General features: G+C 40.5%; 2 protein-coding genes across 9 annotated transcripts in view; one reads left to right on the forward strand and one right to left on the reverse strand.

Annotated features, from left to right (window-relative positions):
- Positions 1 to 7,864, reverse strand: part of UBE3B (ubiquitin protein ligase E3B) — a 70,377-nt gene extending 62,513 nt beyond the window's left edge. Inside the window, exons 1-7 of one of the 4 annotated variants that reach the window (XM_077160079.1) lie at positions 7,526 to 7,864; positions 4,952 to 5,104; positions 4,326 to 4,426; positions 3,203 to 3,385; positions 2,932 to 3,052; positions 2,003 to 2,062; positions 1,522 to 1,626 (exon numbers count right to left, since the gene is read on the reverse strand). In XM_077160079.1, coding sequence (XP_077016194.1) covers positions 1,522 to 1,626; positions 2,003 to 2,062; positions 2,932 to 3,052; positions 3,203 to 3,385; positions 4,326 to 4,426; positions 4,952 to 5,002 — 621 coding nt within the window. In that variant the 5' untranslated portion in view covers positions 5,003 to 5,104; positions 7,526 to 7,864. Of the gene's footprint in view, positions 1 to 1,521; positions 1,627 to 2,002; positions 2,063 to 2,931; positions 3,053 to 3,202; positions 3,386 to 4,325; positions 4,429 to 4,951; positions 5,105 to 5,833; positions 7,493 to 7,525 lie in introns of those variants that run through there. The other 3 variants (XM_077160081.1, XM_077160080.1, XM_077160082.1) reach the window with 3 other exon arrangements.
- Positions 7,752 to 25,954, forward strand: part of KCTD10 (potassium channel tetramerization domain containing 10) — a 44,539-nt gene continuing 26,336 nt past the window's right edge. For 4 of the 5 annotated variants that reach the window (XR_013175643.1, XM_077160084.1, XM_077160083.1 and 1 more), the window contains exons 1-2: positions 7,919 to 8,032; positions 15,111 to 15,324. Coding sequence is in view for 4 of the 5 variants with exons in the window: in XM_077160084.1 (XP_077016199.1) it covers positions 8,030 to 8,032; positions 15,111 to 15,324 (217 nt within the window). In the remaining variant the exon portion in view is untranslated. Of the gene's footprint in view, positions 8,033 to 15,110; positions 15,325 to 25,954 lie in introns of all 5 variants that reach the window. The other variant, XM_077160086.1, reaches the window with a different exon arrangement.

Below are 25,954 nucleotides of genomic sequence, written 5' to 3' on the forward strand. Positions count from 1 at the left end.
GTGTCTGCTCACATCCCTCCAATCTTCTCATAGCACAAAGGTGGGTATGGGACAGGCTGGGCCAACCACAGTACTCCATCCCTCTCGCCACTGTCAGTTCAGCTTTGAGCCCAGGATTCAATGGGGCCCTTAAGAATCCTCCTGGATTTTTAGTTGGAACTGGTAGGGGACATCTCCCTTTTTTCTTTGGTCAAGACAGAATAAGGATGTAAGGCCAGAAGTACTGGCTTCCAGGATTATGGCAGGAGAGGATGAAGGTGATCCTAGAAGGGAGATGTGCTGGTTTGAAATTGTCATGTACCCCAGAAAAGCCATGTTCTTTCAATCCTGATCCAATCTTTTGGGGCCAGACTTATGGTTTAGGATTAGGCTGTTTGAATAGGTTGTTTACTTGGAGATATGACACACCCAATTTTGGGTGTGAACTTTTGATTAGGATTACTTCCATGGAGATGTGACCTACTCTATTGTGGATGTGACCTTTTGATTAGAATGAGATTTGGCTCTGCCCATCAAGGTGGGTCTTGATTAGTTTACCAGAGTCTTTAAGAGAGCTCACTGGGTAACAGAGTCAGAGCCCACACTGACGCAAACATTTGGAGATGCTTGGAGTGCCAACGGAGTTTAGACGCAGGCATGTGGAAATGCAGAAGCCCCAGGAGACACCAAAAGCTAAGAGAGCCAACAGAAGCTAGAAAAGACTGTCCAGCAGATGCCACCATGTGCTCTTCCATGAAATGTTAAGCTAAGCATGAAACCCAGAGTTTTGCCCCAGAGCAGCAAGTGAGACCCAAAGACACTTAGAGAGGAAGCCACTGGAATCAGAAGCTGGAAGCAATGGAACTGGAACAAGGACCAGCAGATGCCAGCCACATAGCCTTCCCATGCGACAGACAACGGCCTTTCTTCAGAGTAAAGATATCCTTCTCTGGATGCCGTAGTTTGGACATTATTAAGGCCTTAGAACTGTAAACTTGTAACTTAATACATCCCCTTTATAAAAGCCAATCTTTTTCTGGTGTATTGCATTCCTGCAGCTTTAGCAAACTAAAACAGGAGCAGAGGTGAGAAAAGAGGGAGAATCCTGAAAGGCCCTGGCTCTAGTCATCCCCAGCTGCTGTTTTATAGAACTAAAATAGTCTCTTTCTTGCTTAGCTTGTACGTATCACTAGCTGTTTTATGTGAGGTTTATGTATTTGGAACAAAAGTATAGTAATTGATTATAAAGGATCCATTACATCAAAAGAACAAAAAGGAAGATAACAGATGCTCTGGCATTGAAACTGCAACAAGTAGGGGTCAATGTCTAATATGTTCTACAATAAACAAGGGCTCATATTGATAACGGTATCTAAAATACGTGCTCCCAAGGCAGGGGCTGAACTTATAATTCTACATTTGACTCTGACTGACAGCTCTCCAGAGGCATAACCTATGAGGGGATAATGGGGACTCTGAAAATATATACAATAGACCCTAAATGGGAACATTATAATTATTTACTTATTTATTTATTTTTACCTTGAGTTGCTCAAGAAACTCACAGCAATACCACAGGATGTCCTTGATCTGTTTAATCCATAGGAGGGTGAGATCTTTGGAAAGAGCCAGGGACACATACCACACCTACAAGTAGGAAAAAGAAATGCTATGGGCAGTGACAGAGAACATGTTACATTTTAGCTAGGTCCAGTGTCAGATAAGGCAGTGGGGATGGATAAACAGCAAATGGGACTTATTTTAACACTAAACTCAAAGATAAAATAGCCTAGTAAAGAATTTTCCATCTTGAGTTATATGGCAGAAGCAGAATATAGCTTCTTGGTTAGTGAAGAAAAGCTCAAGGAATTGTTTGTACTTTGCATTAATGTTTTCACACCATTGCTTATATGAATATGTGTGCAAATTAACAAAGCCATAACATTCAATAGGAACTTTCAGAATCAAATGGGCTACCTCTTGGATGCTTATAAGAGATTTTCCAGCTCCCATCCCCACTTACCTTGGGTTCATTCTCGGCCTCCATGCTGCTTAGGATGGAGCGGCATAGCTTCTCAAATCTCTGCAAAGAGGCAGAATGGAGATTATAAATACCAGGAACTAATCAAGACGTGGGAAAGAGAAGGGAGAAAATGCTTGGTAGGGACCTGGCCTGTGTCAGGCATTCTGCTAAATCAGTCATATACATAATTATATCTAATTTCTTCTTACAGATGTGGAAACTGAGGATCAGAAAGGCTAAAGAAGGGTTCTCAAACTGGTGGCCCACAGGCTGAGTACCCCCTACAGTTTCATTTTGCTTGACCTGCACTATGTTTTAGAAATTGGTACATTTCACATAAAAATCCAGATTAGGATTCCTTTTGAAAAATAAAAACAATTTGGAAAACTGGACTTTTATTCATGCATATTAGCAGCAGTCTCTTGAATGGGTTTGTGCTCTTTTATTTGCCAATTTGTAAGCATGATGGATATTGACTTTTGCTTCATAGACATCAACCAAAGACGGTGGTATCATCACTTTTATTCTGAAATGCAAAAGGAAGACAAGTAGAAACTGGAAACTGAATTACATATTCTGCCTGGCTCCTCTAATGTATTCGTGTTCTCAACACCTGCTATAAATAGTCAAAATGAAAAGACTCTTGACAATTCCCAGGAGCACCAGGCATAACCCCTACAAAATGGGTCCCTAGAAAACAAAAAGGTCTGCATGATTTTTCTGTAAACCTATAACTTCTTTAATAAAAAAAAAGTATATATATATATATACACATAAAATATATATAAAAATATATATACACTTTTTTTTAAAGAATACAAAAGGATATGGGGGTAACAGAGTTGTTGTAACAACTGAGTTAATATTTATAAAACACAAAAAATCTGGCATAGGGTAAACACTATGTACATTTGCTATTATTATTTTACCTCATTATCTTCTTTAATTTTGAATAAGAACAGCAGTTTCCTGGCAATCTTAAAGATACACAATGCACTTCTTTTACTGGACTCAGTGTCATCTGCTTTAAATAACTCATCAATCTCTCTCCTAGGAAGGGGATGGGTTAAAAAAAAAGATATTTTAATTAGGAGCTCACAGTAGCTGGAAGGTTTTTCAAGCACTCTTAAGTGAAAACTCACATATTTACTGTTAATTGAGAGCAAGAGAAAAATACACTGAGGAGCTCCAGGTACCCACCTGATTTCTCTCTGCAGCTTCCGCCGACAGAGAAAACTCCGGACATGGGCCTGAATCTCGACAGCCGCCCGCTCCCGCTCCTTCTGTACGAGCCTCTCTTCTCGGGCCTGGCGGGCTCTATCAATGAACCATGCTCTCGAGGTTTGTGATACGGTGAACATGTTTGCAAACCTTCCACAAACCCTGGAAGGAAATCAGCAAGTAGCTGCTGTAGAATGTTATATGGAAAACACCAAAAGAAGAGGGCTCAAGAAAAGAAGGTGGGCAGACCTGGGCATCAGCAACGAGGCTCTCAGGACTCTCAGTAGTCTCCAAGGTTTAACAGCTCTCCTGGCACAAGTCTCAACTTCCTATTAGCTCCTTTCATGCAACTCACCAAGACCAGGGATGCTTTATCCAGGATTAAAGAATTGCATTTTCTTAAGAGAGAAAGAGCCTGTCATGCCAACTACATTCCAGCCAAGACTACTCCTGGTTCACTGTCTTAAATGTGTCCTAGCACATCACCTGACATAGGGTATGTGTTCTGTAAGGTTTAACGGATGAATCAATCACACCGATAAAGCTTCAAACCAAGTTCTAAGTCAAAGGCTCCTAGATATTTGATTTTCCTCAAGCAGTCAACAATATTTGCAAAGCCAATACTGGGCAGTCAAAGTCTTTATTTTTTTTGCCAATTAAAGACTTTGGGAAAAAAATCAAACAATTTTTTTCTGTCAGGTTGAAAACTTTGTCATTCAATCCTAAGTCCACTCTAGGTCCTGCTTGAAAAACACTGCATTGAATTATTCAAAAATCCAGACTTCCAGAAAACAATCTCTTTACCAGGTTATTTCATTCAAAGCAGCACCCACATGAAAACACCAAAAGAATAAAAAAGCTCGTGCTAGGCTACTCCCACATCAACATGTCGAGAAATCTCTGTGGCACCTTTTCAACACTGAAAGACAGTTGTGAACAACAATAGGGCTTTTCCAAGATGCGGATCTTTCATCAGAATTCTCAGAGTAAGATAACAGAGCCCTGACCACAGAAGAGGCAGTAAGAAGACTAGGGAGGAAAAGGTGGTCTTCTGAATCATTTACTCTTTTTTGCCCCAACAATGTAAACCTGGAAAGCTTACCTGAGGATCTGCCTGCGTTGCAGAAATGCCAGGTAATCATTAGTGATCTGGCACAGGACGCACAGCTGAGGACAGCTTCTCACTTCAGAAGGGCTTGTCTTCTCTGGCAGAAGCAAAAGTAAAATTCTATGTTTAGGACTGTTTTACAGGTGAGGCATCATATATCTTCCTCACTGAGTAAAAGTAATAAACGCAGTGCTTGTTTTCAAAATAACCCTTCTGTCTTTTTTAGTTAGCCTCTCACTCAACTTTTAGGACTGTGTGCCTGCAGTCCTCACAGGTCAAAGGGAACGGGTTGAAAATAGTCCCAAATAAAGTGGCTTCTTTTTCAAAATCTGAATTAAAGCTTTATATTCCTTGTGACAGCAAGCAAGAATAACACTTGGGGGCAATGGAATGTTTAAAAAGCCATTTAAAACTATGTTTGATATTTTTAACAACATGGGAAAATTGTTTAGGCTTTAGAAGTGGAAAAAAAAGGGCTGGTTATGAATCAATGATCCCAATTAGATAAATTAAGTGAAAGATGCATGTGTATACATAGATACACGACTAGGATGAATTACATGTTAAGGGTGGTTGTTTGGGATGGTAGAATTGTGGTACATCTTATTTGCTCACTTAACTGGTCTCTTATTTTCTAAATTTCCCACAGAAAGGACAAGATGAGGCAACATGGCACAGTGGTAGGTACACAGGCTTTGGAGTCACACAGAGCTAGAACCAGTCCCTAGCTCTGCCAAGTATGGTGGAGAGACGTCTCAGAGTCTTCCTGTCTTCTGTTAATTGCAGATAATAGAAGTTAGCTCAATTACAAGGCTAATGAGATGATGAACATCAAATGCCTATTGAGTTAGCCAACAGAGGCAGACAGTAAATAAGTCTGATGTATTATTCTTATAGACACAGTCTTGTTTTTTTTTTTTTTAATGCTTCAGCAGAGGCTCCCATCTACACAGACACTCGGGTTCTTTGAGTAGGAAATGATGCAGAACCCCCCACCATTCCTTGCCCCATCAATTTTTTTCTATTTCTGGGTACACCAAAATTCACCAGCCCCATTGCTTGAGCTCATGAACCCTAGCCTTTGTATTAGACTTGGTAAAAGCTTCAGGTTCCTGAGAGTTGCAAAAGAACTGAGCACAAGTCACAAACACAATGGTGTGCTCTTACACACACAGTCCCTCCATGGTGGGGAAAGTGAAGTCAAGGGGGAAGAAGGAGCCTCCTCCAAATGGAAAAACAGGAGGTTGCATGCAAGTTACGAACAAGTACCTTTAAGACTATCTCAAAACCTTCACTTCTTCCAGGGGGCCTTTCAGGATAAGATCCCTTCCTTCAGATTATTAAGCCCTCAGCAACACTCTATTTTGGTTTCTATTTATACCACCCAACAGTCTATACTGTGCAGTGTTTCTAATTATTTTTTATTTATCTCCTCAAGCCACATAGCACCTACTACAATTCACCAATCAAATAAAACACACAAGTATCTATAAAGTACTTACTCTGCTAAATACCATGGGGAATGACAGACAAAGGCTTTGTGTAGTGGAAAAAGCCTTGGATCAGCGAGTGTAGTCCTTGGTTCTCTTTAGTCCTGATTCTACCTCTTATTTTATCAAGTTTCTTATCCTTTCTAGGCCTCAGTTTCCTTATTTGTAAATGGAGGGTAATAATATTACCTACCTCCTAGGGTTGCTAAAAGAACTAAATGAAGTATTTACCCTTTTTCTACTTCAATTTAGTTACCACAGTACTGTGAATAGAACTAAGTGAAAATATTGATAAGGGGAATCTGAAAGTATAAAGCATGAATGTGAGCTTTATTATATTGTTCTCAGGAAGCTTAAGAAAATCCAGTTGGGAAAACATGAATTACATAGGTGGAAAAATTAGGAAACAAGATATTGGCAAAGGCCAAAATCATTTGTAAAGCAAGAGGAAACCAAGTTGAGTATTCATTATGTGTCAAGACCTTTTTGAGTGATCTCATCTATTAAGAATGGCAACCCTGTGAGATCATTTATCTCCCTCAGTCCAAGTTAAACCACTAGTGGTGGCAAAGTCAAGATTTTAACACCTATCTCTGAGGACAGAACTCAGATTCCTCTCTGCCTCTATATTCCCATGAGAACTGCCCAAAATAGGCTTTTCTGGGTCCAAATGATTGTGGATACACAGAAATGAGGCCAACCTTATGGAGAACTACAAAAGAGCATGGAAGTCCAGAAAGTATTGTTCAAAACGGAAGTGCCATAAATAACAACCGCTGATTGAGCCCAAGAAGAGACTCCCTGAATGGTGGGAATAGCTGGGTAGCCAGATTTATCCACCACGATTTAAGGGACAACCATGTACCAGACACCATATAGATATTTAACCAACCCTGTCTTTTCCACAGCTATCAGGTCCCAATAGTCTTTTCTTTTTTATTATTATTAGGTAACAGGGTTTAGACAGACTATTATTAATAGCTATCATTTAATGTAGACGACAGTCTATCGAGGTAGGTACAATTATCATTTATATTTTCTCACGGGAAAAAAAGAAATGCAGAGAGGACATGACTTGCCTGAGGTCGCCGGGCCCTTGAATTTGAACCCACTTCTGACTCTAAAGCAATTTTATTTATTTACAAGTGCAACAGACAAGGCTCAGAGACTCCCCCACTCATATAATAGCAAGGCTGTCCCTGGGATCAAATTGAAGTCAAATTACGATCAAGTCCAAAATGTTCTTTATTGATATCATTAACAGCTGTCTTTATTGAGCACTGTGTGCCTGGCACGATACTTAAAGCGTATTACGAACCGGCTATTACCCTACATTACAGAGGCGGAAACTGAGGCTCAGAGTGGTGAAGAAATTCGGCCAAAGTCACACAGCGTATAAATCAGTTTGAACTCCGGTTTGGGTGTCTCCTGAGACCTGGGGTTTTTCCTCGGCATCGAAAAGCACAACAGCAAATCCTTTTCTGTATTACGTTTATAAAGGGTTATTGCCCCGGAGACCACACGAGGTGGAAAGGGCCGCGGAAAGACTCCCAGGAGCTCCAAAACCACCTCCCAACACCTGCACCTCTGACCAGGCAGGCGGGGACCGGGCCCTGGGGCCAACTCCCTTTAAATCTCCGGCCCCACGGCCCGGAGTACGCCGACTCTATTCCCACTCGCTACCCGCCAGCCGTAGACCTTTACCCGCTCGGGAACCCCGCGCTCTGGGTCGGAGCTGCAGCTCCCGTCGCCTCAGCCCGATCCCCCCGAGTTCTGCCAGGCCCGGGGCCGCAGCCGAGGTTTGGCCGCCATCTTGCCCCAGAGAGTCCGCGCTCAGAGCTCCGCCTAGACGCAAGTATCCAATTCCGGGAGACTACAGTTCCGCATAGCCTCTGTGCCCGGCAAGGAAAATACTCCCGGCACGCCATCCTCTTATCGGAAACTGAAAGAGAGGAGCATTTAAGAGTCGGAAAAAATGCCTGAAACGAGAGGAGTGGGATCTATTCCGGTCGGGAAAGCGGGCTGGAAAGCGGCCCATGTCTAGGAGCACAACGGATGCTTTAAGATGGTGCCCTCAGCGGGGCGGAAGTGGGGTGGGGACAGTAGAGGGGCCCGCCTCGGCCGCGCCTCCGCTCCGGCTCGCGCGAGCTGGGTGTTTCCTGCCTCCCGCAGTCCGGGTGTGGAGACTCCGGCGTCCTCCGACTTTTCATGGTGAGGAGGACCGTGCCCACAACTGGGGGTCCTGGCTGGCCGAGGGAGCCTAGCAGTGGCAGAGCAGAGGGGAAAGGGACCGGGAGGAAAAGGCGCGATGAGGGGCGGTCGCGGTCACTGTAGGGGAGAGGCAGTTGGGGAATTGGATGAGGGCGAGGCCGGGGCCGGGGGAAGGGCTTTGGTGGGGAATTGGAGTCTCTGCGTTGGGGATCCGGAAAAGGGCGTTTTGATTTGGAATATCAAAATCAAATTTTTCATAGGTGGGTGGGTGAGGGCGGCGTCTCTCAGTCTTGCGTGCGTGTTGGAGATGGAAATTGGTGGGTGTGAGGAGAACAAAGAGATGCTATTGGAGACGCGTTTGGGGGAGTAAAATGAGGATTTGGGCGGGGGGAAGTTATGGAGAAGAAAGGATGGGTTATGAGAGAGTGAAGTGGGAATCCTTGGGGCGGAGCTGTAGGGGGTTTTAGAGGTTGTAGTAGGAGCGTCAGGGTTTCAGGGAAGTGGATATTGGAGTTCCAGGTGAGGCTGGAACATATGGATGAGTGGATTGAGGGAGTCGGAGGGTGGGTGGCGTTCGGTGCTTGGACCCCCAGGGAGAGATGCCAGGGGCCTGAGGTCAGTCTTTCGTCCCGAAATCCGGCGCCTTAGTTGTGTCCCGTATATCTATCTAGTCGCTTCCGGTGAGGCTCCGTGTGGCCATACCTGAGGAGCTGAGAATATTTTACATGCTGTCTCAGCCCTGGGAAGGTTTGCTTGGGGCTTTTCAAGAGTCTGTTCTTTGAATAGCTTGTCGTCCCTTAGTGGGAACAAGCAAAGGCCCGCCCGGATTTTCTTTTTACTTGTTTTCTCAGAGTCTCTTACTTGGGAAAGTGCATTCTTTCGGGAAGGTGAGTCCCAGAAAAAGAGTCAACTTGAGACGACTTTGATTGGTCGTCTTCATTTTGTACAAAGTAAGGATTGTTAGAGGGGAAGGAGAAGGCATAAACCAGTGGTTCTCAAAGAGTAGTCCCCAGATCAGCAGCACCATCACCTGGCAACTTGTTAGAAATGCATATTTTCAGGCCCTACCTCAGACTCCTGTATCAGAAACTCCCGTGAAGCCCAGAAGTTTGTTTTAACAAGCTTCCAGGGAAAAAAAATGATTTCCTGATCTGGACTATGTAATGAAAGGATCATGAAATTTGGAGTCAGAGGCCCCTTATTCTAATTCTCATTTGAAAAGTTGGATCGATGGTAATGTCCTCCTCACAACACCATTTGAGAATTAGGCTAATACATTGTGTGCTGCACACAGGAAGAGAATGTTGCTCAGCAGAACATCTGGAAATAAGAATAGCTGTCATATAAGCAGGTTTTGGATGCAAAATAATGCTGTAGTTATGTAGCTAATATTAGTTTGGTTAAAATGGAACAGAGTTTTCTGAGTTGTAGAAATGCTGTCACCAAAGTGAGTTTTATAGTTAGCCTCCAGACAATGTCTCTTACACTTCCCTGCTGAAAGAATCAGCTGAACTCTTTTTTTCCCATCAATCTCTCATGATTCTTAGATCAAGCTGGGTAAAGAAACACTTTTAGCTTAGTGATGCACAGCCCTGGCTGCATGATAGAATCACCTGAAGACCATTTTAAACACTAGCTACTGGGCTCCCCATTTTTATTCAGTTGGTTCTGGGTGAAGCTAAGGCTTAAGTATTTTTAAAATACTTAACATGCAGCGAGGCTGAGAACTGGTTGTAAGGAAAGCTTGAGGACCAGAAGGGAAACTGCGCCAAGGACTGTGTGCCAAATATTTTAACATTCATTCCCTGAGGGTTATAAAGATTATGGCTCTAAGACTCCAATTTTACAAGTTAGGAAACTGAGACTCAGGTTAAATTTCTTGCCTGAACTTCACACAGGAATTGATGAAACTGGGACTGCAGTCCAGGTTTGCCAGACTCTGGATTTAAGGATATTATGTAGAAAACATCTAAGGGGCCAGGGATTTGGAGCCTTTATATTCATTTTACTTAACTGGGTTTCCTTTGAAGTTAACTGTTTTTTTCTCTTCAGTGGGTTTTTATATTTTAAGCATGCATACAGTTACTCCTTGTCTTTGGCTCCTTTGTCTTTGTGAAGTAGAGGCTTACTTTTGTTTACGGTGCTTTGGTTTGTTTTTATATGTGGGTCAGGGATTACTTGTCGCCTTCTTAAGGGGAACAGAAGGGTTTTTTTGGGCATATTTTTTTAATTTTTTAAAAAAATATAACAAACGCAAACATTCTTAACTTTTGATCATTCCATTCTACATATATAATCAGTAATTCACAATATCATCACATAGTTGCATATTTCATCATCGTGATCATTTCTTAGAACATTTGCATCAACTCAGAAAAAGAAATAGACAACAGAAAAAAATTCATTCATGCTATACTCCTTACCCCTCCCTTTCATTGATCACTACAATTTCAATCTAAATTTATCTTAACATTTGTTCCCCCTATTATTTATTTTTATTCCATGTTTTACTTGTCGGTTGAAAAGGTAGATAAAAGGAGCATAGACACAAGATTTTCACAATCACACAGTCACATTGTGAAAGCTGTATCATTATACAGTCATGTTCAAGAAACATGGCTACTGAAACACAGCTCTACATTTTCAGGCAGTTCCCTCCAGCCTCTGCATTACATCTTGACTAACAAGGTGGTATCTGTTTAATGCATAAGAATAACCAAATCACACAGTCACACTGTGAAAGCTATATCATTATACAATCATCTTCAAGAAACATGGCTACTGGAACACAGCTCTACATTTTCAGGCAGTTCTCTCCAGCCTCTGCATTACATCTTGACTAACAAGATGATATCTATTTAATGCATAAGAGTAACCAGGATAGCCTCTTGACTCTGTTTGCAATCTCTCAGCCATTGATGCTCGATTTTGTCTCATTTTGCTCCTTCCCCCTTTTTATCGAGAAGGTTTTCTCAATCCCTTGATGCTGAGTCTTAGCTCATTGTAGGATTTCTGTCCCACTTTGCCACAAAGGTCCACACCCTTAGGGAGTCATGTCCCATGTAGACAGGGAGAGGGCAGTGAGTTTGCTTGTTATGTTGGCTGGAGAGAGAGAGGCCACATCTGAGCAACAAAAGAGGTTCTCTTGAGGGTGACTCTTTTTTTTTTTTAACGTGGGCAGGCACTGGGAATCGAACCCGGGTCCTCTGGCATGGCAGGCGAGCATTCTTGCCTGTTGAGCCACCGTGGCCCGCCCTTGAGGGTGACTCTTAGGCCTGATTTTAAGTAGGCTTGACCTATCCTTTGTGGGGTTAAGTTTCATATGAACAAACCCCAAGACTGGGGGCTCAGCCTACAGCTTTGGTTGTCCCTACTGCTTGTGAGAATATCAAGAATTCAACTTCGGAAAGTTGAATTTTCCCCCTTTCTCACCATTTGCAAACAGACTTTGCAAATACTGTTTTATTCACTGTTCAAATCACTCTGGGATTTATCAGGGCATTGCTCTGGACAAACCAACAAAATCTCATGCCCTACTCAAGGTTCCATGTACTTATGGTGTTCAGTTAAGCTGTCTACATACGTTGTATTAGGAAATGCACTAGTCAATATAAATTTTGGTACAGAACCTTTTGAACAGTGGTCCACAAACTTGGCTGCATGTTAGAATCATCTAGAGTTTAAAAAATTCGGTTGCCGCGTAACACCCACAGACCAGTTGCATCAGAATTTTCATGGATTAGGACCCAGGCATCAGTAGTTTTTTAAGTTTCACAGGTGATTCTGATGCACTGTCAAGTAGAGAGCTGTTGAGAATCAGCAACAGTATATTTAGGGAAGATGGGAAAAGAAGAAATTATGCCTTATCCATCTAACTGGAGTAAACATCTTTTCTTTTTGACTGATTGACTTTTGGAGGGTGTGGGCTCCAGAAAGATTCAGAGCTTTCTTTGCCTAATCTGGAATCTCAGGCTCTAGATGAGGATAGTTGCTGCCTTTATCTTTTAGTAATTCAATCGAAACTATTTCTGTGGCCTCCAAAGAGGAGATAATTTAGTCTGTGAGAGGCATTTTCAAATAATCATAGTTGCAGTTCATGCTGAGTGTTTACCCTTAGCTGGGGGCTATGCTGAATGCTTTCTGTGGCTTCCCTCGCAGCACCCTGGTGGGGAAGGTACGGCCGTGGTCCCCATTTCATAGATGGGACTAGACTGAGAAAGTTGACTCACCCAGGCTCCACAGCTAGTAAGTGGCAAAACTGGGGGCTTAAACTCAGGTCAGAATCCAAAGCCCAAGTTCTTAAACACACATTGCCTCCCATCTACTTTTCAGAGGTTGTTTGTACTTCAAAGAGGGAGAGGGGGCTCTCTTTTCTCAACTTATATCATAGCTCTAAATCTGATTGTTGATAAAATCATGGGCTCCAGGCCAGCAAGGACTTGACTCACCTCATGTCTTTGGGCAAGTGACTGAACCTCTCTGAGCCATGGTATCCCAATTCACAACATGGAAGTAATGCTACCTGTCTTCCTGAATTGTTTGTATATATATATATATATATATACACACACGTGGTGGTAGACATAAAAAAAAGATGGAATCATATGGGAAGGGTTGGGAGAATTGTTGGGAAAGGGGAACAGAAGAACTTTCTGGAGCAGTGGAAATGTTTTCTATGTTGATTGGGGTGGGGGCTACACAGATGCAAATATTGACCAAAACTCATCAAACTATACTTAAAACCTGTGTTTTAGTCTATGCAAATTCTTTAAATGATATTGCATAGCAAAAAAAAATACGTAAAGTATACTGATGGCTTTAAAAAAAATCTGTTTTATTGTAGTTGCTTTACAAAATGCTAAACCATTTCCCATAAACGTATTTTTTTCCCTGTATGAATTTAATTCTGATAGAGGTACTAAAAAGTATTTCTGTTTTGGGGGCAAATTTCATTAACTAACTACCCACTCCCTCCTACTAAAAACAAAAACAAAAACCCACACCGATAAGCCTTTTTTTTTTTCTTCCAGATCTTCAGTTTTTGGAAACTCTTTATTCCCATAGCTACTTCTGTCATTGTGGACAAATAATTTTTCTGGGTTGCAGATAATTGTTAATGTTGGGTCTCTGGAGACTAATTTCAACAGAAAGCTAGAAGGGAGGGGTACCCCTTGACATTTTTTCTTTTATGTTTGGCATCACACAACCAAGACCCCAGGTGAGCTAAGCCTGAGCTTTTGAGAACTAACCTCTTTGTGACATTTTCACTTGATGAAGCAGAAACTGTTTCTTGAGAAAACACATTTCTTACCAGGAGGCCCTTTCTGTTTCCCTCTATGGGCTCCCCGCCGGTTGATTTCCCTGGGTTGGGGTGGGGTGGGGGGGGTGAAGGTGGGGAGGCTTGCTGGGAGGAGTTGGAGAATTTTGCATTGAAAGTTGTCAGTGGCTTTCGCTAAGTCATTGTCAAGGTATTACTGATGAATGGCACTTTGCTGCCCATTAGTCTTCTGTCCTGCTTTAAAAATATTTTGTATTTACCAATTATAAATGTAATACATGTTCATTGTGGAAAATTTGGAAAAGATAGAGAGGGACAAAGAATTTTAAAAGCAGCAGTGCTTTTGTTTTTAGATCAGGGAATGGTTAAAAAAAAGTTTCATGCTGCCAGTACCCTTCAGCCAAAACCTACCAAGAGCACAAGTGTAATCTGAGTTGGGCTTATTTACTCATTGCATGGAGGAAGAATACATGCTGCAGGGACTGTCAGGTGTCTGAGAAAGAGGAGGGATTTATTGGGCTTGTGTTGGGTGGTTTGGGGGAGGATTGAGGGAATTGGGACTTTTCTCTGCTTTGGATCCTGGCAGGAAGCAGAGGTAATTCTGCTGTTGGGTATCTAAATAATTCTGTCTTGAAGGTAGGAGAAATGTAGTGAGGCTAAAACCTATCGGTAAAGAAACAGCAATCACTCACATTAACCAGTATAGGGAAATGTTTGGTCATTTTTGTGTTTTGGATGAAGTTCTTGTTTTTTGTCTGTGTGCAGATATGATTACAGAATGTTTCTTAGTTTGACTCATTGTAGTCATAGAGTGACCTTGTCTAATGGTGATATGCTGTGAAATCGTTTATGTTCAATACCAAGGCCTTCCTGTGAGACCCAGGCCAGCTCTTGGCAGCCAGGAGCTGTTTTTCTCTCTCAGTTACTGTGCCCCAGACTCAGTAAAGATGCTGCCTGCTTTTGAACATCTTCTACTACGATAAACTTTTACCTGTTCATTCAAGAAATGTTTTCTCTAAGTACACATGTGCCAGATACCAACCCCCCTTCCCACGGCTTGCTTAAATCAGATGTTATCTCCATTTCTGTGACTGAGATGTACAGGAAAGCTGACCATTAGGGAAGGGTCATAGGCTTTTAACTGCTTTGGGCAGTGGTAGTACAGGAAGTCTAATTGGTCTAACTCTTGCTTCCAAGAGTTTCCAAGTCTTTTGTTTAGTCCTCAAAACCACCTTTTCCCCATAGAAAGTATTAGGGCTGATAGTTGGGATCCTATACAATGTCATAAAAGCTACTTCATCTGTAATTCAGCTGAAAGATGATCCTTTTAGCTGTTCAGTGTACATGGCAAAAATAAGGAAACATGGAGAGAGAAGAGCAGGTTTTTTTTTAGGATGCAGCCAAGGGGTTCTTTTATACAGGTATAGGGTAGAAGGGAAGTCCTTGTAATTCAAGAGTTAGTGGCAGATCCATGCCTACAGGGTAAGCAGGCAAGGTCAGTGTATGAGGCTATATGAGTAGACAAACTGGGGAACACCTTCCCCTCTCCAGGAAGCAGCTAATACCCCAGCTCAGCGATCTCTTGCCCTACTGGCCCAGTTGTACCTCTAATCTGAAGAAAAGCTGGAAATTCAGATTTTTCTGTGAAATCTTCAGAGTTATCAATGTTGGGAACAAGCTTTAATTTAAATATAGTAAATATGGGGGCTAAATAAAACAAATCTGTAGGCCAGATTCAGCCCATGGGCTGAAAGGGTAAACCAGGCCTAGTGTTGTGACCTGTATCTTTTCCACTGGCAGGAAGAGATGTCAGGAGAAAGTGTGGTGAGCTCAGCGGTGCCAGCGGCTGCTACCCGCACCACTTCCTTCAAGGGTACAAGTCCCAGCTCCAAGTATGTGAAGCTGAATGTGGGTGGAGCCCTCTACTACACCACCATGCAGACATTGACCAAGCAGGACACCATGCTGAAAGCTATGTTCAGTGGGCGCATGGAAGTGCTCACCGACAGTGAAGGTAAGCCATCCTTGCCAGGCACCTGCCTCTGGTCATGCATTTCAACCAGGTGCCGGGGATGTGCTTGTGATTGAGAGCTTGGGGTAGTTCAAAAGACCAATATAGAAGCAGTTACATACTCAGGTATGGAAGCCTAGTTGTGCTCAGGTATGCATAGAGCCTTGAGAGTAATAGGGTGATGGGATCTAGTCTAGAGGTTAGATGGCCTTTGAGGGCTTCCTGAGGAAGTGGCATCTAGGCTGAGACCAGAAAAGATGAGTAGGAGTCAGCTGGACAGGGACTCTTCCAGTCTTGACTTTGTTGTTGATTAGCTGTGTGACTTTGAGAAAGTCATTTCCCATTCCAGTCCTCACATTATTTAATTGTCTAACAGAGGCTGCACTAGCTGACCTAGTTTGTTCCCTTCCAGTTCTCTCTTCTATGATTCTGCAGCTTCAGGGCAAAATTCATGCCTGAGAGAGGGATAAGTTTTCTCTGGACCCTAGTCCTCCTAGGATGGAGTTTTTTGTTTGTTTGTTGGTATGTTTTTATTTATTAAACATACCAGCATACAAGCACAAACATTCTTACCATATGATCATTTCATTTTTACATATATAATCAGTAATTCACAATATCATCACATAGTTGTATATTCATCATCATGATCATTTCTTAGAACATTTGCATCAATTCAGAAAAAGAAATAAAAAGAAAAAAAAATTCATACATACCATACCCCTTACCCCTCCCTTTCATTGATCACTAGCATTTCAATCTACTGAATTTATTTTAACATTTGTTTCCCCGGTTTAATTTTAATCCACAAGTTTTACTCATCTGTCCATAAGGTAGATAAAAGGAGCATCAGACACAAAGTTTTCACAATCACACAGTCACATTGTGAAAACTATATCATTATACAGTCATCTGCAAGAAACATGACTACTGGAACACAGCTCTACAGTTTCAGGCAGTTCCCTCCAGCCTCTCCACTACATCTTGGATAACAAGGTGATATCTACTTAATGCGTAAGAATAACCTCCAGGATAACCTCTTGACTCTGTTTGGAATCTCTCAGCCATTGACACTTTGTCTCATTTCACCCTTCCCCCTTTTGGTTGAGAAGGTTTTCTCAATCCCTTGATGCTGAGTCTCAGCTCATTCTAGAATTTCTGTCCCACTTTGCTAGGAAGGTTCACACCCCTGGGAGTCATGTCCATGTGGAAAGGTGGAGGGCAGTGAGTTTGCTTGTCGTGTTGGCTGAGAGAGAGAGTCCACATCTGGGCAATAAAAGAGGTTCTCTTGGGGGTGACTCTTAGGCCTAATTTTAAGTAGGCTTAGCCTGTCCTTTGCAGGATTAAGTTTCATATGAAGAAACCCCAAAATTGGGGGCTCAGCCTATTGCATTGATTATACCCACTGCTTGGGAGAATATTAAGAATTCTCCACTTTAGAATGGAGTTTTGATGAAGACGCACAGACCTGGATTTCACTCCCAGTTCCCCACTTAGTATCTGGTGATCCTGACCAAGTTGTTTAGACTTTTGATGTGTTGTTTCATCATCTGGTAATATAGGGATAATGATACCCACCTTATGAGGTTGTTGGCACACAGTAAGCATGTGTATATCAATCCATTTTTTCTTTTTCCTTTTTTTTTTAGTGGAAAGTCATGTTAGTAAAAGGCAAAACTTTATTTAAAGTGGCCTTGTAGTAACTACTTCTTACCCACCTGGAGCAGTGAAACAGCTCCTGGTGAGGGGATAAGTCCTTATTTGGCTGGGTTTCTGGATAGGTCACATGAGGTTTTAAAATGCTCCTGTTCTTCAGTTCTTGGCCCACAAATGCTTAAGATCTGATCAGCTCACACCTGGCTTGATCTTACTGTATCTGTTTCAGAGATTTGGCTTTCTGTGCTGATCCAGCCACCTTTCAAGCAACATTAACTTGAGAGGATAGGCCAGTTTTGACATTAAGTATTGGGTTTTCTAAGCCTGGTGTGTCACACAGTTCATTCTCTGATCCTGAGGGGCTGGGAGTTGGGCTGCCCAGTAGTTAGGGTGTTTCCCTCCATGCATCCGGAGGCAGCTAGGCTGTGGGACTTGAGATTGTGGCTTCCTTAGGCTTCCTGTGAACTCAGAATTCTGGCCCAGCCACAGTACAATGAGGTTGGAGCCCCAAAGCTGCCATCTGTGTCTTACCCAGAAAACATTGAACTTTTTATGAGTGGGAGGATCCCATTTGCTGTGCTACACCTAGTATTCCTGGGAGTATTTGTGGAAATCAAGACAATAGCACCCCAGCTGCAGAAGGAAGCAGACCTTATCTGAGAACCCGGGATTGTTGTGATTTTTCTTCCACCCTACCTAGTCTCTGGCTGACGGGGCTCAGGAAAAGCAGCTCAGTAGCTTCAAAAGCTAATGGAAATGACAATTAAATGCACTGCATGGTACTGGGTAGGTCCTAAGAATGGAGGAGAAAAGGGTAAAAATGACATTATTGGGATATAAGAAAAAAATGAAATACAGAATATAAGCTTTATGTCAATGTTAAATTTCTTGAACTTGATAACTGACCTTAAGGTGATTACACAAAGTAAATATCATTATTTGTAGGAAATGTACATGAAAATATTATATATTCATGGACTATAATATGTACAACCTGCTCTCTCATGTTCCTAAAGATGATAGAATGACGACGGCAAAAGTAGCAAAATGTTGACATTGGTGTATCTGAGAATCTAGGGGTGAGGGAGTATGTTGGAGCTCCCTGTATGGGGTTTATATTATTTTTACAATTGTCCTGTAAGTTTGAAATTACATCGAAATTAAAAGTTAAAAGGCTCATTGAAGCCTCTTATCCTTTGAAACCTCTTGCTTCAGTGGTCTAATGCCATGTTGCCAAAGGGACAGAGTCCTTAAGCACCCCCATCTCTTGCCCTTCAGGGTAAGGGTGTAAGTGGTACCATGGGACTGCTCACATTTCTTAAACAGTGCAGTCTTTTTGACACCCCAAACTGTCTTGTTTTCATGTCATTAGAGCTCTAGCCTCCTTAATATCATTATTATTAATGAAAATCTCATAATGGGTGATTTCATTTAATCTTCACCATAACCTTTTGAGAGGGAGTACTATTGTTACCATTTGATAACTGAGGAAACTGCATCTCCGAAAGGTGAAATGAGTTTTCAAAAGGTATGGGCTGGAAAAGGTGAAGTTATTGAACTGGGTATTTGCCTAGCTTTTATCATCTGCTGCCCATAGTTTTGATGTGCTTCCAGCTCCCAGGGTACATCGCCTCAGTGTGGCAACTTTACGGTTCAACTGCTAGCTTTGTGCAGAAGACCCCCTTTTTAAAAATGTTTATTGTGAAAAAAAGAAAAAGCAATAATTTTCAAAGTACACTTCAACAAGTAGTTATAGAACAGATTTCAGAGTTTCTTATGGGTTACCGTTCTACTGTTTCAGATTTTTCCTATTACCTGTTCCAAAACACTGGAGGCTAGAAGAACTATCAGTATAGTGATTGAGCAGTTATACTCATTTGTTAAGTCCTGTTTTCTCTGTTAAAATTCCTCCTCCCAACCTTTAGACAGTGCCTGTTTTGATTTTTTCTTATTGAGAAGGGGTATCAACACTAAAAGATAGGGAGATGTAATTAGTCAGTAATCTTGGAGAGGCAGTTGCCTCCGGATTTCAGGATTTATCTGGCCTAAGGACAAGAAAGCAAATTTAGTGCATGAAACTCTTATAGAGTCTCAGTTTGAGCCCTAGGTGTTCTTAAGAGTTAACAAGAGTGATGGTGGTTGGGGTTTAGAAAACCATGGCAGTTATCACTGTGTAACTGAAGCTTGCAAAAGACTAGCCTCCAGAATAGCCTCTTCACTCTATTTGATCTCTTAGCCACTGATTCTTATTTTATTGCACTTCTTTCCTCCCTTTTAGTCAGGAAAGCATTGTTGATCCCATGGTGCCAGTGCCAGACGCAATCCTGGGAGTTATGTGCCACATTGTCTGGGAGACTTTCACCCCTGAATATCATGTCCCATGTAGGGGGAAGGGTAATGATTTTCCTTGCAGAGTTGGGCTTAGAGATCACATCTGAGTAACAAAAGAGATTTCCTGGAAGCAGCTCTTAAGTCTTGTTATAGGTAGTCTTAGCTTCTCTGCTACAGAAAAAAGTTTTATAAGGGGAAGTATCAAAATTAAGGGCTTGGCCTGTTTTCTTGGGAGTCCCCAGTGTTTGAGAGGGTACCCAGGGTTTCCCAGTTGGAAATGTTTAATAGTTCCATATTCCCCTTCCACTTTGGACTCTCAAGGGACTCTACAAATACTTTTAAATTATCAGCCCGTCATAGACTGAGATGTTTCCGGGTATTACATTAAGCTGTACAGAATTGCCGGGTGTAATTCCTGTTTTGGACTCCAGGAATTTGTGTTGTTTAAATGAGCTATCCAGATAGGTTGATTTAGATTATGTGTTACAGAAAATTTATGTTCTGCACATAATAAACCTCTCTGCCTTTGGTCTCATACAATAAGTGAAAGTCTAGAGTGCATATGCTATCATCTTTTACATTGTGATTTACCTTAGTCCCAGCCAGACTGGCTTCGTTTTTATCTCTAATTGATGCCTGATCTCTTTCTTGGTTACTTTAACTATTATTGTATATAGCTAGGCTGACTTTCGGGGGTGCAGCACTCCATTTCTGGGTTTTAGGTGTCACAGAGTTACTCAAAGTTCCAGGGAAATACCAGCTGATACACATAGAGCTCAGAGTCTCAGAATCTAGAAATAAACTTATAACTTCAGACTAACTGTGGGTGCTATAAGGGCTTGCAATCTAAGCTCCAATTTTTCTTAAAAGTATTTTCTGAAAGAGACATTAGCATATCTGTACTTTTGTTTTCTGGCTTACTTTGCGCAACACATTCAGTTCATTGCATTCCTCTCAATGTCCTTTGTTTTTATAGCTGCACTATATTCCACCATATAAATGTATCAGGTTGCTATTCTGCTTCTCAGTCATTATGTCCTTTGATTCCCTTCATCTCTTATCATGGATAATGTCCAGAATAAATGATGTCTTACAGTATCCTCACTTGGTTATATAATCAACAGCACTCTCAATTTTAGACAGTTTTCATTGGTTCATAGAGATGAAGAACCGACAGACACGGCCTTACCAAATATCATATCAGAACTACCTCTTATCACTTGTCCCTCCCACCCCCAATTATTTGCCCCAGTAGTGCTGTGGTATTGTTGATGTCTTCCCGTTAACTATTGGCTATAGCATGCAATTTTAGTTTTCCCCCTGTACCCCTCTACTATTGTCTTTGACCAATATCAAACCTTTGAAATAGTTTGTATTGGCTAGGGTTCTCTAGAGAAACAGAATCAGCAGGAAATATCCATAAATATAAAATTTATAAAAGTGTCTCATGGGGTGCATAGGTAGTTCAGAGGTTAGAATGCCTGCCTTCCATGTGGGAGACCCGGGTTTGATTCCTAGAACGTGCACCAAAAAAAAAAAGTGTCTCACATAACCATGGTGTGAAGCTGATGACTCCGATGAAGGGTTTGGATGAACTCCTCAGGAGAGGCTCGCTGGCCCAAGCAGGAAGAGAGATTGTCTCTTCTGAAGCCTCTTTAAAAGCTTTCCACTGACTAGATTACGAGTCACTCATTGCAGAGGGCACTCCCGTTGATTGATTACAAATGCAATCAGCTGTGGATGCAGCTACCGTGATCATGATTTAATTCTGTGAAATGTCCTCAAGGCAACAGACAGGCCAGCACTCGCCCAACCTGACAAACGGCTACCACCACCTGGTCAAGTTGACACATGAACCTGACCATGACATAGTTCATACTAGAATTTATTTATAATCAGTGGGATACATGACACTATACATCCCCTTTCAATCATACTCATCCTCAATATGGCAGTGTAACTTATAACCCCATTGATTAGTTTACCATCAATACCATTAGATACCATTCTGTTCCCTGGAATCTAAGTTCAGCCTCACTGCATAGTCTTTCTCCATCTCAAGCTTCTGTGTGCCTCTAGGTCTGCACTATATTCTACAGTGTAACCTCTGGGATTACCTTTACTGGAATCATAATAGCAAAATCATACAGTATCTGTCCTTTTGTGTCTGACTTATTTCACTCAGCATTATGTCCTCAAGGTTCATCCAAGTCGTCATATGCTTCAGGATATGCTTCATTTCGTCTTACTGCTGTGTAATATTCCATTGAATGTATATACCACATTTTGTTTATTCTCATCTATTGATGGCACTTGGATAGTTTCCATCTTTTGGCAATTGTGAATAGTGGCACTGTGAACATTGGTGTGTAAATGTCTGTTTGTGTCACTGCTTTCAGCTCTTATGGGTATACACTGAGTGCTTATATTGCCTGGCCATAGGGCAACTCAATATTTAGTTTTCTGAGGAATTGGCATACTGTTTTCCACAGCGGCTGTACCATTATACATTCCCACCAACAGTGAATAACTCTTCTAATTTCTTCAAATTTCCAATGTTTATAGTTTTCTGTTTGTTTAATAGCAGCCATTTTTATAGGTGTGGGATGATATCTCATCGTCATCTTGATTTGTATTTCCCTTATAGCTAGTGAAAATGAGCATCTCTTTATGTGCTTTTTAGCCATTTGTATTTGCTCTTTGGGAAAGTGTCCTCGTATCCTCTGCCCGTTTTATAATTGGGTTGTTTGTTCTTTTGCTGTTGAGCTGTATAAGTTGTTTATGTACACAGAATATCAAGCCTTTATCTGATATGTGGTTTCCAAATATTTTCTCCCATTGAATTGGTTGCCTCTTTACCTTTTTTTTTATTTTTAATTTTTTAAACATAACAACATACAAACGTGAACATTCTTAACATATGAGCATTCCATTTTTGGGATAGAATCAATAACTCACAATATCATCACATAGTTATATATTCATAATCATGATCATTTCTTAGAACATTTGCATCAATTCAGAAAAAGAAACAAAAAGAAAAAAACTCATACATACCATACCCCTTGCCCCTCCCTCTCATTGACTGCTACTGTTTCCATCTACCCAATATATTTTAGCCTTTCTTTCACCTATTTTTTTCTATACCTCTTACCAGTCCCTTTCTTTCATCGCTAGCATTTCAAGCTACTAAATTTAGTTTAACCTTTGTTCTCCCTATTATTTATTTACTTTTAATCCATATGTTTTACTCATCTGTCCATACCATAGATAAAGGGAGCATGAGACACAAGGTTTTCACACAGTCACGTTGCAAAAGCTATATCATTGTACAGTCATCTTCAAAAAACATGGCTACTGGAACACAGCTCTGCATTTTCAGGCACTTCCCTCCAGCCTCTCCAATATACCTTAACTAAAAAGGTGATATCTATATAATGCATAAGAATAACCTCCAGGATAAACTCTCTACTCTGTTTGAAATCTCTCAGCCATTCACAAATGAAATCATAAAGAAAGATAGATGATAAAAGACTATCTCATTTCTCTCTTCCCCCTTTTGATCGAGAAGGTTTTCTCAAACCCTTGATGCTGAGTCCCAGCTCGTTCTAGGTTTTCTGTCCCACATTGCCAGGAAAGTTCACACCCTTGGGAGTCATGTCCCATGTAGAGAGGGGGAGGGCGGTGAGTTTGCTTGTTATGTTGGCTGAGAGAGAGAGGCCACATCTGAGCAACAAAGGAGGTTCTCTAGGGGTGACTCTTAGGCCTAATTTTAAGTAGGCTTAGCCTATCCTTTCTGGGGATAAGTTTCATATGAAGAAACCCCAAGATTGAGGGCTCAGCCTGTTGCTTTGATTGTCCCCACTGCTTGTGAGAATATCAGGAATTCTCCATATGGGAAAGTTGAATTTTCCCCCTTTCTCACCATTCCCCTAAGGGGACTTTGGAAATACTTTTTATTCACTGTTCAAATCACTCTGGGATTTATCGTGGTATCACTCTGGACAAACCTGCAAAATCTCATGCCCTACTTAAGATTCCATGTACTTATGGTGTTCACTTAAACTGTCCATATAAGTTATATTAGGAAATGTGCTTGTCAAAATATAAATTTTGTACCAAATGAATATTTTTTGCTTTAGTCTCACCCATAAGTTAAAGTTTTAAACTATGAATTACAATCTATTTTCAACATCCTGCAATATTGAATTGACATTCCTTTGTTCTTCCTCATGCAAAAACATTTTTACATTTGTACATTTAGTCATTATCATTATACACTTAAGCATTCCTAGATTATACCATCTCAGTCTATACCATCTATCTTTCCTTCTGATTTCATTTGTGCCCCCAGCTCTCCTGCCTCTATCATTCTCACATTCAACTTTATTCAGTGTACCAACATTATTGTATTATAGTTAGGCAGTATTGTGCTATCCATTTCTGAATTTTTACAGTCAGTCTTGTTGTAAATCTGTATCCTTCAGCTCCAGTTACCCTGTATCTGCCCTGTTTCTACCTCCTCGTGGTCACTGTTCTTAACTGAAATTCTCCAAGTTTATTCACTGAAGTTAGTTCATGTCAGTGAGACCATACAGTATTTGTCCTTTTGTTTCTGGCTAATCTCACTCAGCATAATGTCCTCAGGGTCTAGCCATGTTGTTACATACTTTATGTAAGAATAAATTATTTGTTAATAATAAGAATAATTATTAATTATAATTAAAATAATTATAATTACCAATAATTATTTAATAATATAATATAATAATATTATATAATATATAATATATTATAATAAGTATAATTATTATTATAATTATAATTAAAATAATTATAATTTATTAAAGCATAAATTACTTTATGTAAGAATAACTTTATTCTTTCTTACAGCTGAATGATATTCCATCATATGTATATACCACAGTTTGTTTAGCGCTTGTCTGTTAACGGCCATTTTGGCTGTTTCCATCTCTTGGCAATTGTAAATAATGCTTCTATAAACATTGGTGTGCAAATGACTGTTTGTGTGCTTGTCCTTATGTCCTCTGAGTACATACCTATCAGTGGTATTGCCAGGTCATATGGCAATTCTAAACTTCCTGTATAGAACTTCCTGAGGAACTGCCAGACTGCCTTCCACAGTGGTTATACCATTTTAAATCCCCACTAACAGTGCATAAGTGTGCCTCTTTCTCCACATCCTCTCCAGCACTTGTTTTCTGTTTTCTTCATAAAGGCCATTCTGGTGGGTGTGAGGTAATATACCTCATTGTGGTTTTCTTTTTTTTTAAATTTTATTTATTAAACATACCAACATACAAACACAAACATTCTTACCATACGATCATTCCATTCTACATATATAATTATTAATTCATAATATCATCACATCGTAGTATATTCATCATCATGATCATTTCTTAGAACATTTGAATCAATTCAGAAAAAGAAATAAAAAGAACACAGAAAAAAATTCATACATACCATACCCCTTACAACTCTTTCATTGATCACTAGCATTTCAATCTACTAAATTTATTTTAACATTTGTTCTCCCTGTTTATTTATTTTTAATCCATATGTTTTACTCATCTGTCTCATTGTGGTTTTGATTTGCATTTCCCTAATAGCCAGGGAAGTCGAGCATTTTTTCATGGGTCTTTTGGCCATTTGTATTTCCTCTTCAGAGAAGTATCTGTTCATGTCTTTTTCCCATTTTGTAATTGGGTTGTTTATCTTTTTTGCTATTGAGTTGAACAGTCTCTTTATATATTCTGGATACTAGGCCCTTATCTGATAGTTTCCAAATATTGTCTCCCATTGTGTAGGCTGTCTGTATACTTTCTTGACAAAGTTCTTTGATGCACAAAAATGTTTAATTTTGAGAAGTACCCAGTTATTTATTTCTTCAATGCTTGTGCTTTGGGTGTAAGAACTAGAAAACTACCTTTCTATCTCCTATTATAAGATTGATAAGATATTTCCCTACATTTTCTTCTAAAAGTTTTATGGTCTTAGATCTAATGTTTAGATCTTTGATCCATTTTGAGTTAATTTTTGTATAGGGTGTGAGATATGGATCCTATTTCATTCTTTTGCATGTGGATATCCACTTCTCTAGGCACCATTTATTGAAAAGACTATTCTGTCCCAGGTGAGTTGGCTTGGCTGCCTTATCAAAGACCGATTGTCCACAGATGAGAGGGTCTATATCTGAACACTCTGTTCTATTCCATTGGTCGATATATCTATCTTCATGCTAGTACCATCCTGTTTTGACCACTGTAGCTTTGTAATACGCATTAAAGTCAAGTGTGTGAGACCTCTGATTTCATTTTTCTTTCACAGGATACTTTTAGCTATTCAGGGCACCCTGCTCTTCCAGATAAATTTGATTATTGGTTTTCCTGTTTCTGAAAAGTAAGTTTTTGGGATTTTAATTGGTATTGTATTGAATCTGTAAATCAATTTAGGTAGAATTGACATCTTAACTATATTTAGTCTTCCAGTCCATGAAAACAGTATGCCCTTCCATTTATTTAGGTCTTCTGTGATTTCTTTTGACAATTTCTTGTAGTTTTCTTTGTATAGGTCTTTTGTCTCTTCAATTAAATTTATTCCTAAATATTTTATTCTTTTGGTT

This window comes from Tamandua tetradactyla, chromosome 5 (genome assembly GCF_023851605.1).
Source record: "Tamandua tetradactyla isolate mTamTet1 chromosome 5, mTamTet1.pri, whole genome shotgun sequence".
Lineage (NCBI taxonomy): Eukaryota > Metazoa > Chordata > Mammalia > Pilosa > Myrmecophagidae > Tamandua > Tamandua tetradactyla.